The sequence below is a fragment of the Meles meles genome, chromosome 18 (genome assembly GCF_922984935.1).
Source record: "Meles meles chromosome 18, mMelMel3.1 paternal haplotype, whole genome shotgun sequence".
In the NCBI taxonomy this organism is placed as follows: Eukaryota; Metazoa; Chordata; class Mammalia; order Carnivora; family Mustelidae; genus Meles; species Meles meles.
Genome location: NC_060083.1, coordinates 62,838,902 through 62,852,379, shown reverse-complemented (window position 1 = coordinate 62,852,379; position 13,478 = coordinate 62,838,902). Strand labels below are relative to the sequence as shown.

Below are 13,478 nucleotides of genomic sequence, written 5' to 3'. Positions count from 1 at the left end.
TCAGACCCTACCAGCTTCCTGCCGCCATCCTGCCGGCGGATCTCGCTCCGGATCTGCAGAGAAATCACAGCTCCATCTCGGAGCTGCTCAGCTGCAACGGCACGCCTCGCTGCCCAGGTTATAAGAGTTTAAGTAAGGACGATCACGGGGCTCCCCAGAGTGTAGCCACGCCATGCACCCCTCGCGACTGTCACCACGGAAGTTCCTGTTCAATGGTTTCATGGCAGAAGCAGGGAAAATAGGAAAGGGAGCCTCTGGCCAGCACTTCCCTTCCACCCCTGCAATAATGAGCAAATGGTTACGGAACTAATGACTAATAATTTAATAAACCTCTCTTCCCTGACAGCGTTCGCAGAGCAACACCACCAGAAGCGTATGCCACAGATTCTCTCTGATACCAAACACAGACACCCCAGAGGCCGTTCCTTTGACGTGCCGACTCCTCGCCAGCAGCTCTAACATGGCTCCGCAACTGACTCGGCCAGTCCCAGCCGGCTGCAGGGCCCCTGCCGTGATCTCAGTAACTTTGAAGCCTCCACCCCAACGCGTATTAGAGGACAGCCTGCCACCTGAAACACAGCGGAGAGCAAAGCGGGCCACCCGGGAAGTCTCCCAGGGGCCGCCCAGAGCGGAGCGAGCGTACTGGGAGGGCTACCAGCCAGGAAGACAGGGCCATAACTGCTTCACACAATTAGAAACTGTTGCTCTGCCGGGGCCTCCCAGCCCACTCGGTGGCCACGAACCAGCAGCGACCGCAGACACCGCACCTCCATCTCCCAGCCCACCAGTTACCCCTCAGACCCGCTTCTGTAAGGAGCCTGCTGTGGACGCCGGGGGCAGGAGTCTCCCTCCTGGGAACATGCCGGCGGGACTGCAGAGGACCTTGAGTCCCCGGGGGCCTGGGTCTGTTGTCCCCGGGGTGAGGGTGTAAGCGGACACAGCGGACACCAGAGAGACACCAAGGCCCTGCGCATGTGGCCAAGGCACAGAATGACCTGGGAGGGCGCCCTGGAGGGGTCTCCCCGCGGGGCTCTGCGGCCCTCGGATGTGACGGTGGCAGCGTGCCGGGGAGGACGCGAACCCCACTCTCACACACATCAGAAGCAGAGGCAGGCGCGCCAGCCTCCCACACAATTAGTCTTCCCCTCCGCGGTTACATAAGATGACGGATTATCTGTCCACCCATCCAACCTGCCCGCGACCTCCCACCTGGGGCGGCCGGTGACGGCCCGGGAAGGAGTTGGGCAAAGGGAAAGCCTGTTGACAAGAAAGTGCCCAAAGGCTTGCGTAACCGCGGCTGGAGGGGCCGCCACGGGGCCCCCACGCCGCCCGGGGGCGCAGGGCGACCGGCGGCGCGGCCCCCGCACCCCACAGACCCCCGGCGGCCCCCGCCCCGCTCCGCTCCGGTCCGAGGGCCCGGTTCCCCGGCCGCCGGGGCGGACGCGCGGAGGGGCGCGCGGGGGCAGCGCGGGGCTGTCGGAGCGGGGCGCCCGCGCCCACCTGTGACCGGCTGGCCGGCGCCGGGTCCGCGCGGCCGCTCCGAGAAGACCCCCGAGGGCCGCGGGGCCGCGCCGGTCGGGCCCGAGAGCGCGGGCGGCGCGGGGCTCACCTTGTAGACGTTCTCCGTGAGCCGGTGCATCTCCTCCGTGCGCGACAGCGACATGGTGCTGGTCCGGCGGCACCGCGGAGCGGGGGCACGGGCGGCGGCGGGCGACGGGCGGCGGGCGGCGGGCGGCAGCGGGCGGCGGGCGGCAGAGACCGGCGGTCAGCGCGCGGAGCCGGACCAGAAACGCGGCGCCCCGTCGGCGACCGCCTTTATAACCGCCCATGCCCCGCCCCCCGTAGGCCCCGCCCCCCGCACACGGATCACCGCCCCCGGCCGCCCGCCCGCCCCCGCCCGGCCGCGCCGCTGCCGGGCAACCGGCAGGCCCCGCCCCCGCACCGCCCTTCCCATTGGTGGGTTCCGGAGACGGGGGAGGGGGCGGGGCCCGAGAGCCGGCTGCAGGCAGCGATTGGCCAGCGGCGCTGTCGCTCGCAGGGGAGGAGGCGGAGGCGCGGCGCGGGCCGCGGCCCTGGGAACAGCCTGGGGGCCGGGCGACAGCCGGGCTGGGGGCGGGGCGGCGTGGGCCGGAGGCGCTGGAGGAGGGGAACGGAAGGTGGGGGAGCGGGGGCGCTGCGGCGAGCGCGCGTGGGGGCGGCTCTTCGCGGAGTCGCGAGTCGGGGCGGCCTTTGGGCGCCGCTCCCTGCAGGCGGCGGGGGGGCCGCGGGCGGCCGTGCTGGCGCGAGGACGGACGGAGAGACCGCCCGGCCCAGACCCGGAGCGTCGGAGGTGAGCGTGCGGCCGGCGCGGTCTCGGGCGCGGGGGGTATGGGCGGGAGGCCCTTGGGGGGTGGGTCCTGGGCGGGGGGGGCGGGTCCTAGGAGGGCCCTGGGGCGAGGACCCTGGGGAGGTGGGCTGTGGGGGGAGGGACCCGGGGTGGGGGTGCGTCCGGAGGAGGACCTGGGAGGGGAGGACGGGGGGGGGGGGGTGGCCACGGAGTGGACTGGGCCCTGAGGACAGTCCTGGAGAGCGGAGCGTCCTGGGAGACGGAAAGAATTTGCGGGGAAGATCGTCGAGGGGGCGGACGGGGGGGGGGGGGAGTGCGGAGAGAACCCCGGGGGGCTGCGGAGGGCGCCCAGGGGAGGAGAGGACGCTGCGGGGGCAGACGACCCTGCTGGGGCAGTTTCTGTGGGGAGGGACCAAGGGGTCGGACAGAGCTGTTGGTCTTGAGGCCTTTGGGGGGGAGTTCGGCCGGAGAAGCTGACCACGCTGGCCCCCCGGGGTCCCGGTGCCGCTGCTGCGAAGATTGGCCTGAGTTGGAGTGACACGGAGGGATGCAAACTCTTGGGGCAGATCCGAGCGTTTCCCTCTAACAAAGCCTGACGCTCTCTGCCAGCCTCCCTCTAGGACAGTCGCTTTCACACGTTCTGGAGCGCAGGTGCCCCGGGGGATGCAGACCCGGAGATGGCTGTGGACAGAGCAGGACTAAGGCAAGTGCTGAAGTCCCGGCGCCCCGCGACCGAAGCGGACTGCGCCCCGCCCGGAGGAGTGCCAGGGGGAGTTCCGTCGGGAAAGGGGAGCCCCGTCTGCAAGCCTCCATCACAGGCAGCTGCTCTACGGCTGTTTCCTTCCTGCCCCCGGCTCCGGCTTCCTCCTCTCCCTTTAGCAATCGGGCGCTTCCAGACGGACTCTGTGTGAGTGGATCCTGGGATTCTTTTGGTTGGGAGCGACAGAAAGCCGGCCCACACCAGTGCTGATGCCTGGGATGCTGGCCTGCTTGTTGGGACCGTCTTCCTGTCCTTCTCTGCCTTTTTTTCCAGGCTAGCTTGGTGCCGAGCCTGCTTGCAGCCAGCCAGCCCTAGGACTGACATCCGTTGACCCCAGCGGGGTCAAGGGTGGGTGGAGGGTAGAGCTGTTGTCCGCCCGAAGGGAAGTGACGCGGATGAGACCAGAAGAATGACAGGCGGAGGCTGGCAGAAAACCCTCCAGGGAGGAGGGTCTCATCCCTGTGGGAGGGGAGTCAGCCTGAGAGTTCTGAGCTGTGTGCTCCCGTCAGTCTCAAGGTGGCAGAGGGAGGAGAGGGTCCTCTCCAGAGAGCATCCCTCGGCCTGGCCTGAGCCCTGCCCCGCCCTCTGGGAGCTCCTGCTCCCCGCCTCCCGCCTCGGGAGGGCTCGCTCACTTTTGGTAGCCGCTGAGGTAGGCCCACTGAGAGCCTAGCCTGCCTTCCCGGTGTGTGGATGGCCCCAGAGCCCATCCCGGGGAGGGAAGCCGTCCGTCAGCACCTGCCACCAGTGAAAGGGAAGGAGCGTTGCACGGAACGTCCGCGAGAACCCGGCGGGGCTGATGGCAGGTGCGGAGGGAGCCGTGGCGAGGCCGTCGTAGCAGGGCCTGGCGACCTCTCTGAGCCACCACAGCCCAGAAGGGTCTCAGCACAGGTGTGCCCACTTCTTCGGCTGCGAAGGAGACTTCAGTGGGGGTCTGAGCCCCCCCCCCCCCGGGAGGCCCCAGGGCTCTCTGAGGGTTTTTTTCCTTTTGTGGAAGCCCCTTCCAGTGGGGATGGTGTCTGGGGCAGGGTTAGGGCCACGGGTAAGGGCCTAGGGTCCGAGCAGTGGGCAAGGCTGGACGGCGGGCTGGGTGCGGGGAGGGTGGTTACAGTGCCAGCCCCAGAGTTAAGGGACGCCCTTGTCTCGGCACCTTTCTATTTGGGAGGCGTTCAGAGCCTTTTAGAAAGCCCGCCTGGTTCCTTCTCTCCTTAACTCAGCGTGTGGGGGGCTGTGGGGTTGAACGCCTTGCCTGGAGGTCGGCAGTCAGCGCAGCTGCGAATCATTGCCTCCACTTGGGGTCTGGCCCGCCCCCTTCCAGGCCAGCAAGAGGAAGGTGCTGTCACACTGGAGAAGCTGGAGAGGATTAGCGTGAGGGCCAGCGCAGCCAAGACGGGCAGCTCCCAGCACACCGCAGACCAGGGCGGTGTCCGTCCTGCACTCGGGCCAGAGCTGGGAGGCAGCTCAGGGATCCCCGAGAAGGCAGGGGCTCCGGCCCCTTGAAGCCACCAGCTTCCCCGTTGGTGCTCGCGGCCGGTTCTCACCTCTGCGGCCTGCATGACCCGGGTGGTGTGTAGCCACGTGGGTCTTCAGCACCCAGCCCTGAGCACGCAGGGCCCCGGTCCCGGTGCGTGTGCTCTGCGGGGCCGCGCTTGCAGGCGAGAACCCGACTGTGCCGACCCGGCTCAGCGGCCCACAGCCCGGGGGGCCCAGGAGTCGAGGGCTGGGAGCGGGAAGAATAAAATTGCGTGTCTGCATCAGCTTATTTTAGGCGCGTTACATAAGCGGTTTCATCTCAGCGTCACGTAGGGAGGGGGTCTCAGATTTAATTACAGGATGACAGCCTTTGCTTTTCCAGCAAGCTGTTCTCCTGGCAGGCAGGCACAAGGGTTTGTGAGTTTTTGCTAAACAGAAGGAGAGCTTTCTGAGGTGGCTGCCCAGCAGAGCCTCGAAGGGCCTTCACCTCCGCGCCCCTTTCTGCCTGACGCGGTGTCTGCTGAGCTTGGCCGAAGGGGTGGCCGTTCGGCTCCGACCACAGGGACGCGTGTGCTTGCTGGGCGAGGGGGCCGTTTCTCTCTCCCTCCGCCTTCCTCCTTCCTCCAGCTCTCAGAGAAGGAGCCGCCAACCCAGGCTCCTCCTCTTCTTCTCTTGCTTGGATTAAAGCTCTTATAATGGGTAACCAGAAGGTTCCAGGGCCAGAGGGATGGGTGTACCTATCAGGACCTCGCCTTTCCCATCCGACCTGGCTTGCACTGCTGACCGCGTCCACACCAGGTGCCCCGGGTGACCGGCCCCGGCCAGGGTTCCGGCACAGCCGTCCGATTGTGTCCGGAGGACTGTGTTCTGGGTCCCGGCCATGCCCACGTTCTCCGTGACCATCCGCGGTATCAGCAAGAGAGCTCACAGGTCTGGGGGACTCCCGCCTCCTGCCAGCAGGAAGGTCACCTCTGCGGCCTCCGGCACAAGAGGACAGCCGCATTTCCTGCCCCTGGTGAGGCCTGGTGTCACCGGCACAGCCTGCTCCCCCGGCCTGTGAGCCCCACCCCTGGGGGAGAGGGGCAGAGCCTGGGAAGACTCGAGGTGCAAACAGCCAGGAAAACACCGAGAACTATACCTTCCGTGTGAGGAGCCCTCGAACGTTCGAGAGATCATCGTCAGTGGCCCTTAGTCGGACGTGTCTAGCAAGTACCCAGATGCCACGTAGAAAGACACGTGAGACGCTGCCCTCTAAAAGGGGGTTTCTCCAGAAGACTCTGCAGCCCTTCGTGTGGGCTGTGCGTGGCCACCGCCTTCCTGCAAGCACGGGAGGCAGGCAAGCTTTTTTTTTTGTTTTACGATTTTATTTACTTATTTGACAGAGATCACATGTAGGCAGAGAGGCAGGCAGCAGAGAGAGGGGGAAGCAGGCTCCCTGCTGAGCAGAGAGCCCGATGCGGGGCTCGATCCCAGGACCCTGAGACTGTGACCTGGGCCGGCGAGCTTCGCTGGGTGACACTGATGAGCACCCTGCAGCCAGGGCCCCGGCTCATCACTGTGACACGAAAGAAGGCCCTTCAGCTCCGGGGGCTTCCTCCCGGAACCCAAGACCCCAGTGTAATCTCCACAGAAACATCCCACAGTCCCAACGGAGGGATAGCCCCAGAGCCTCCCTCCCCCCAAAAATTGCCGGGCCCCCCAAAACCAGGGACGTGAGAGACGGCTCGGCCCAGAGGGGTCTGAGGAGGCATGACGACCGGGGCGGAGAGGGTGTGACGTTAAAACCAAGGATGGCCGAGCAGGGTGGACTTCAGTCACCGATAGCGAGCCAGGCAGGTTCCTGGTCTGGCCCGGGCTATGCCCGGGGGGCACGGGGGGCGGATCGTCCCGGTAACTGCTTATGTTGAAAACTGCCCTGAGATGAGAAGTTTGTTCGGGGGGCACCAGCCTCTATGCGGCCTGCAGCCCCCGAACCCCACGCCCCACCCCGAACCCCCCCTCTGTGGGCAGCGGTGAAGCCGTCGTCCCGTTCTCACAGAGGGCATCCCGGGCCGGGTCTGTGGACGGCGGCGCGGCTCCGTGCGGGAGGGTGGCCCCGGTGTAAGGCCGCCGGCGGCCAGCGAGGGCAGGATGGGGTGGCTGCTGTCCAGCCGCCCGGAGGAAGGCTGTCTCTCTTCCGCGCCCCGGCTGGGTACTCACGTTTGCACTTTCCCCAAAACCTGCTTGTCTTCGTCCTGAACGCAGCTTGAAGGCTTCTTCTCTGTAGTCAGCGCGTGGGCCCAGACGGGGCAGCTTCAGCCCAGAGGGGTCTGTGCTCAGGGACACAGACGGGAGCACAGGGCGTCCGTGCGGGGTCTGAGCGGAGCCCTGGCTGAGCAGGACCCCCGTCTCTCAGGTCTCCGGGGTGGGGAGCGCGCTCGGCTGTCCCACACGGAGGAAGACGGAGGGGCACCGGACAGGCTCAGGAGTGGCGTCCAGCCCGCCCTCCGGCCTGTAGTTGTGGGGCTGTGGTGTCAGCACTCCTAGCCAGGCAGCCTAGAACATTCCCCCAGCTTTCCTGCCGGCCAGGCCTGTGGGAGGGCCGGAGGGGGCTCCCCTGGGTGGAGGAGACGAGGTGCTGGCCGCTCGCAGGGCTGGGTGGGAGAGGTTCCCCAGCAACCAGCCCCCTTACATAACCGCCTCGGCGTGACTCCAGGGGCCGTGGGAGGCGGCGCGGGGGTGAGCACCGGGGCGCGAAGAGGCTCCGACTTTCTCTCCAGGGCCCCTCCCCGCCCTGCATGTCGGCGTCATCCCGCGTCTGCCGGCTCGGGCGCCCACCTGCCCATCGGAAGGCGGGAGCTGACACCGCAGATGGGAACAGTTGGGTCCCTGGGCTCCCTCGGCCCCGTGGGGCGCAGGGCAGGCCGGGCAGGCCGCTCTAGGGTGCCCGGGGCCCCCTCCATGTGGGGCCGGGTGCGGAGGGGCCCTTGGGGAACTGGTGAGACAATGAGGCCCCGGGGAGCACTGTCACTTGGTGACCCAGGGAGGGTCGAGAAGACACGGGCTGCCCCATGCTCAGTGCCCCTCCTGCCCGAGATGCCGTCTTCGAGTCCTTCTCTCTGCGTCTCAACGGGCTTGAGCGGCCCGACGGTGATGGGAAGGGTGATCTGGAGCAGGGAGGAGGGGACGTATTCTCTGGAGCCAGGGCTTGGGGGACGCCCTGGAAAGCGGGGCCTGTCCAGTCCCGGCGGCCCTCCCCGTCCAGGCGGCCCCCAGCCCGGGGCGCTGCCAGGAGCCCGCAGACGGCACTGCCTGGCGCACGCAGATGGCTCCCCTGCCCAGGGCCGCTGCTTCTAATTTCAGCTGCTGGAGGCTCCGCTCACTCTTTTTCATTCCGTGTTTATTTAAAGATTTTAAAATGTTGTCTTCAGCCCTGAAATCTTTTTCTTCTCGATGCAGGTCTGAAAGCCCCGGGGGAGCGCGGAGGCCCACTCGGCCTGGGCTCTGGGTGGCCTCCGGGGGGGCAGAGCGGCCCCCTGTCCCGCGTGGCCATGGACGTCTGCCAAGACTGGCCTGCACGTCCCTGGTTACCACGGCGGCCTCCCTGTCGTCTCCGTCTGGGGGGCTCCTTCTGCAGGGGCCTCTGCTGGGCCAGGTGTATGCCCTGGATGTGGCCCGGGGCCGGCGGGCAGCTCCTGCCTGGTGAGGCAGCACCGGCTTCTGCCCTTCCTGGCACTCCGCACCCCCCCCCCCCATGTGCTTGGGAACCAGGGACGTCCAGAGGGCACACTCGCTGTGTGGACGTGACACTGGGCCAGTGGGACAGCTATCCGTGTGTGCCCGTGCCAGAGGGAGGCGCCACGGGCAGCCCGAGAGGGTGACCGGTGCCCCAGAGGTGTGCGGTCCCGTCCTCTTGGGTTGCATATGAGTACAGTTAGCCTCTGCTGCCGCCCACCCTGGAATGTGCTGGGATAACCAGGATAGAACCGGCCAGGCAGAGAGCAGAGCGGGCTGAGGGGGCCAGGCTGGCTCCGGGCACCAGGGCGTGTGCAGGTGGACACCCGTGGGGGACAGAGGGCATTTGGCTACAAGCTCCTGGAGCAAATGGTAGGGAATTCCGGGAAGAGGGGGCTGGGGTCTTGGGGAGAGTGACGACCCTAATCCAGGTCCCCAGGGCAGCCAGACCAAGAAGCCAAAGAAACACGGGGCCTTTGGCAGGGGCTGGGGGGGGGCAGCAGGCTGGCCAGTCCCTTCTGCGGTCCCTCCAGGACAAAGGCTGCCCCGGGGCTGGCGTCTCAGGGGAGCCAGGCTACCGCCACGCGTTCAGATCTCAAGGAGGTGTGGAGTTTCGGCTGCTTCCACGCCAGGTGTGGTCGGAAGGCGACGTGACTGAGAAAAATCCTATTGGCATCTCGCTCGGGATGTGATTTACTCCACCAGCCCCCCCCCCCCCAAAACGGGAGGCAGCAGACATCTGTGGAGAAGCTCCTGGAGACGTCGGCGGTCGCTTGGATGTCCCTGTGAAAAGAGCACGCCCTCCGTGGGGAAGACGGCTAAAACAGCGCAGGCTGACATTTAACCCCAGGCCGACCATGTGGCCTTTGCAGTGTCGCTCTGTGGGGACGGAAGTGAGGCCCCAGGGGAGATCTGGCAGCTCGGCTCCTAATTCACACCCAGATTCCGGGACTCTCTCCGCACCCCAGGTGCCCACGGTCCTTTGTGTGTCCTCGGGCTGGTGTGCTGGGCTCGGTTGTAATTTTCCCTCATTCTTTGGCTTGCAGATTCCCCCGCTGGGAACGTCAGTGACCCTGATTCTGCTTCTGGAGAGTGACAGCCAAGACTTCCCGCAGGGACGTGGGCTCCTGGTTAGGGAGCCGAGGCGGGCTTTCAGGGCAGCATGGCTGGAAAGTTGAGCTGGTCATTTGCGGGCGGTGGGGACAGGTCTGGTCGACTGGGAGTGTCCGTCCTAGGACACCCCCGCGGAGGCCTTACTGGACGTGCGCCCCCGTCTTCTGAGGGAGGTTCAGAGGCCGAGGCGGCAAGTGCTTTTGAGTTTGTGCCGAGCTCCGCCTGCAGGAGCAGGGTCCCCGCGTCCTGGCTTTGGGTCTGCAGAGAGGACGTGGGACACTGGCCTGGGCCAGGGGGCAGGGACTCCGCATGGGGGAGCCTTCACTGCCACCTGGTGGATGGCCCAGAAAGGTGATGTGGGCGCGGGGCAGGTGCAGAGAGGAGTGGCCCGGGCAGGGCCCTGTCTGGAAGGTGCAGAGCGTTCTCAAGGCCAGCGAGTGGACAAGGCTGCAGGAGTGGGTGGGATGGTGACAGGGACGGGGCGGCCACGGGCTGGAGACTGCGGGGGGGGGGGGGGGGGTTCCCTGCCCCGGCAGCTCTGGCTGCGCCCGGAACCCGCTGGCTGCGCTCTGCGTCTTCAGAGGCTCCTGCGACCTCTTGTTTAAGGTCGAGGCGAAAGTCACGTAACAGTAAACGTTTTTAAAGGATGCGGTTCCGTTCACATGGGACGCCTCTAGGGTGTTCACCGGCTCCTAGTCTCTTCGGTCCAGTCCCGGAGCCGCATCAGCCGGGCAGAGGGCGCCCCACCCCCGTCCCCACCCGCCCCGGCAGCTGTTCCCCGGAGGCCGCAGCGCCCCACACCGTGTGACCGTCCTCGTCTGGCTCCTTTCTTAGGGTCCGCCCGAGCGGCAGCTCCTCGTGCCTGCGGCGCGTGCTTGTCCGACCGCAGCAACCCGGGGAGGGTCTGTAGCGTCCGGGTACCGGGAACCACGCTGCCGCCGCACTCCCCGTGCACGCCTGTTCTCGGCCCCTGGCGGGTGTCCGTAGGGGTGGGACTGCTGGGTCACGTGGTGCCCCGTGTTTGGTGGTTTCTCCTCGCGACTCCCGCCGCGTGTCCCCCCAGCACCGCGCGAGGCTTGGCCTCGCCACCTCCTCGCCAGCCCGTGTTCTTTGCTGTTTGGTTCTGGCCGTCCCGATGGACGGAAGGTCTCCCTGTGGCTTCGATTTGCGTTTCCCTGAAGCCACGTGATGATGGGGACCTTGGCACTTTTCTTGGAGGAGCCAGATTTCTCCAGAATTCCATGGCTTTATTTCCCAAGTCCACCAGGGGAGTGAGCCCCGGAGGGCAGAGGGCCGCTCTCAGAGGCTTCGGACCCCAACTCGGCCCCATCCCCCCAGCGAACGGAGGGACTCCCTGGCCCTGGCTCAGCTGCGTCCTGCAGCCCAGGCAGAACCGCAGAAGCAGCAAGGGCCACGGGCCATTCTGGGAGCTGAGCATTCCTGGGTGACGTCCAGTCGGAGGCCCCGGGACTGAAGACGGTCCCGGGCTGTCCGGCCTCTCAGATGTGAGTAAGGCCCTGCAGCCCCCCCCGACCCCCGCCCTGCCCGGTGCTCTCGGGGAAGACACAGGGCAGCCGCCATCAGACACGCAGAGTGAGTAGAAGTGCTGACCTACTGCCCGCGGACGCCGTGGGTGGGAGCCCAGACCATCTGCGGCCCTGGCAGGACCAGGCTGCCAGGTGGTGGCCAGGAGCCGGGGAGCCGGCGTCCAGCAGCCTGCCGGAGGCCTCTCATCGCCAGTCCCTAGGACAGCCTTGTCACATGGAGGCCGGGACTGGGCGGGGTTCCCTCTGTATCGAGGGGGGCCTGCCGGAAGCTTCCTCGCCGCGTCCCCACAAAGAGCTGCCAGTATGGAAGGGCCGTGAACCAGATTTTCTGAAAGCGATGCTCCCAGACGCTCCCACAGGGCGAGCTTTGCACCTTGTCCTTTTTCCCGGTTTGGAGCAGGAGCCCTGGCCTGCTCCTCCGTCCTGGGCGTGGCAAGTCCGTTTCCCAAGGCTAAAATTCTGATTTGTTTCCAGTGTTCGTTGCTAGTAAACAAGCACGTATGGGATTTCGTACAGTGGCCTGGTAGCCCGTGAGCTCACTAAACCTGCTGGGTAGTTCTCGCAGGCCTGTACATTCCTGCGGGGTTTTCTGTGTACACAGCCATGTTGCCACAACTAGACACTTTCCTTCCTTCCCAACACCTGTGCTTCTGAGCGCTCTCCTGCTGCTGCCGGGCCCCTCAGGGGGACACTGAGTAGACACCATCAGAGCAGTCCCCGCGCCTGGTTCCCCATCTCACGGGGAAGAGCTTCCAGCCTTGGCCGGTGAGCCTGCTGTTAGCTGTCAGGTTTGCAGACGGCTTTTATAGAGAAGTTCCCTTTCTCCCTAGTTTGCTAGGTTTTTGGTTTTGGTGGGGTTTTTTGTTTGTTTGTTTCTTTAAGATTTTATTTATTTGAGGGGCACCTGGGTGGCTCAGTGGTTTAAGCCTCTGCCTTCGGCTCAGGTCATGATCTCAGGGTCCTGGGATCGAGCCCCGCATCGGGCTCTCTGCTCAGTGGGGAGCCTGTTTCTCCTTCTCTCTCTGCCTGCCTCTCTGCCTACTTGTGACCTCTCTCTGTTAAATAAATAAAATATTTAAAAAAAAAAAAAAAAAAAGATTTTATTTATTTGACACAGAGATCACAAGTAGGCAGAGAGGCAGGCAGAGAGAGAGGGGAAAGCAGGCTCCCTGTTGAGCAGAGAGCCCGATGTGGGGCTCGATCCCAGGACCCTGAGATCATGACCTGAGCCGAAGGCAGAGGCTTAACCCACTGAGCCACCCCGGCGCCCTTGTTTTTGTTTTTTAATGACAGATGTGGGATTTTGTCAAATGCCTTTCTTGCATCTGCCGAGGAGATCGTTGTCAGACTGCCTCCTCCCGTCTGCTGATACTGAGTCACACCGACCGATGTCCACGCTGAGCTGACTGTACGTTTCCCGCATAGACCCCACGTGATTCATCCCAGAACCGTCATGCCGGGATCAGGACCCGTTCTGACACTCCACTGGCTCGCCTGGCTCCTATCGTGCCGGATGCGGGCGGAGCTCGCAGGGCAGCGCTCCCTCGTCGGCTTTTCCCTGAGTTCCGGCGGAGTCACGAGGAAGCCTGCCCTCGGCGTCCGGACGGACCGGATGCTCAGCAGACACGAGTTCGCGGCCCATCCTCGCAGCCTCGACGAGCTGCCTTGTGTGTGGCTTCCGAGGAATTTGTTCATTTCTTCAAGACTGATGAATTTACACACATAAAACTAGTATTTCCTTAATGTCCTAATGTTTATAGGGTTTCTAGCGATGGTTCCCTTTCATTCCTGATGTAACTGGTGCCTCCTTTCCCCCGGTCAGTCTGGCTCAGGCTCATCAAGTTGACTGAGCTTCCCAAATAACTCTTTTTGCCGTCATTGATTTTTTCTTTCACGTTTTTGTCTTCATTGATTTCTGCTATGATTTCTTTTGTTCTCATTACTTTGGATTTAATTTGCCCTTTTTCTAATTAATTAAGGTGAAAGTTTAGCTTATTGATTAGAAAGTTTCCTTTTAAAAAAATAAGTGTTTAGTATTATGAATTTCTCTTTGAGGGAAAAAAGCGGTACTTCAGTTGCAGTCCACAAACATTCATGTGTTCATGCTCGTTCAGTTTAAAATATTTTCTAATTTCTCTAGGGAATTCCTCTTTACCCCTGTAACTTTATTTCTGTGCGTCTTTCAGAGATCGGTCATTAGTTTCCAGTATCATTACACGATGGTCTGAGATCTTGTTTTGTAGGATTTCAGTTTTTCCTTCATTTGTTCAGGTGGACGGCACAGCCCTGGACACGGTGCACGTTGGCATGTGTCCCGCATCGCGTGACGAGAAGGTGTGCTCCGCTATGGGGGACTCGGTCAGGCCGGTCTGTACCCTGGAGAGGCTGGCTGCATGTCTAGCCTCCGAGAGATGGTCAGTCCTTCGGTTCTGCCAGGTTTTGCTTCCTGGGTGTTGGAGTCCCGTGGTTTGGGGTACGCGTCTTGGGCTGTGATGCCTGCCTTTGTTATGTAACGTCCCCCGTCTCTGGCGATACGCGTCTTGAAGTC

At 64.1% G+C, this 13,478-nt stretch overlaps 1 protein-coding gene and 1 long non-coding RNA gene across 5 annotated transcripts in view; one reads left to right on the top strand and one right to left on the bottom strand.

The window, feature by feature from the left end:
- BAIAP2 (BAR/IMD domain containing adaptor protein 2) overlaps window positions 1-1,762 on the bottom strand; it is a 62,415-nt gene extending 60,653 nt beyond the window's left edge. For all 3 annotated transcript variants that reach the window (XM_045984026.1, XM_045984025.1, XM_045984027.1), the window contains exon 1: window positions 1,610-1,762. In XM_045984026.1, the coding sequence (XP_045839982.1) occupies window positions 1,610-1,663 (54 nt within the window). In that variant the 5' untranslated portion in view covers window positions 1,664-1,762. The remainder of the gene's footprint in view (window positions 1-1,609) is intronic.
- Window positions 1,763-2,182: 420 nt separating this feature from the next.
- Window positions 2,183-12,812, top strand: LOC123928952. 2 transcript variants are annotated; one of them, XR_006815856.1, is made up of 3 exons: window positions 2,183-2,329; window positions 2,936-8,190; window positions 12,224-12,812. It is a non-coding gene; the product is annotated as an uncharacterized LOC123928952 (long non-coding RNA). The 2 variants fall into 2 exon arrangements; XR_006815857.1 differs by lacking the exon at window positions 12,224-12,812 and adding an exon at window positions 9,317-9,871.
- The last annotated feature ends 666 nt before the right edge of the window (window positions 12,813-13,478 follow it).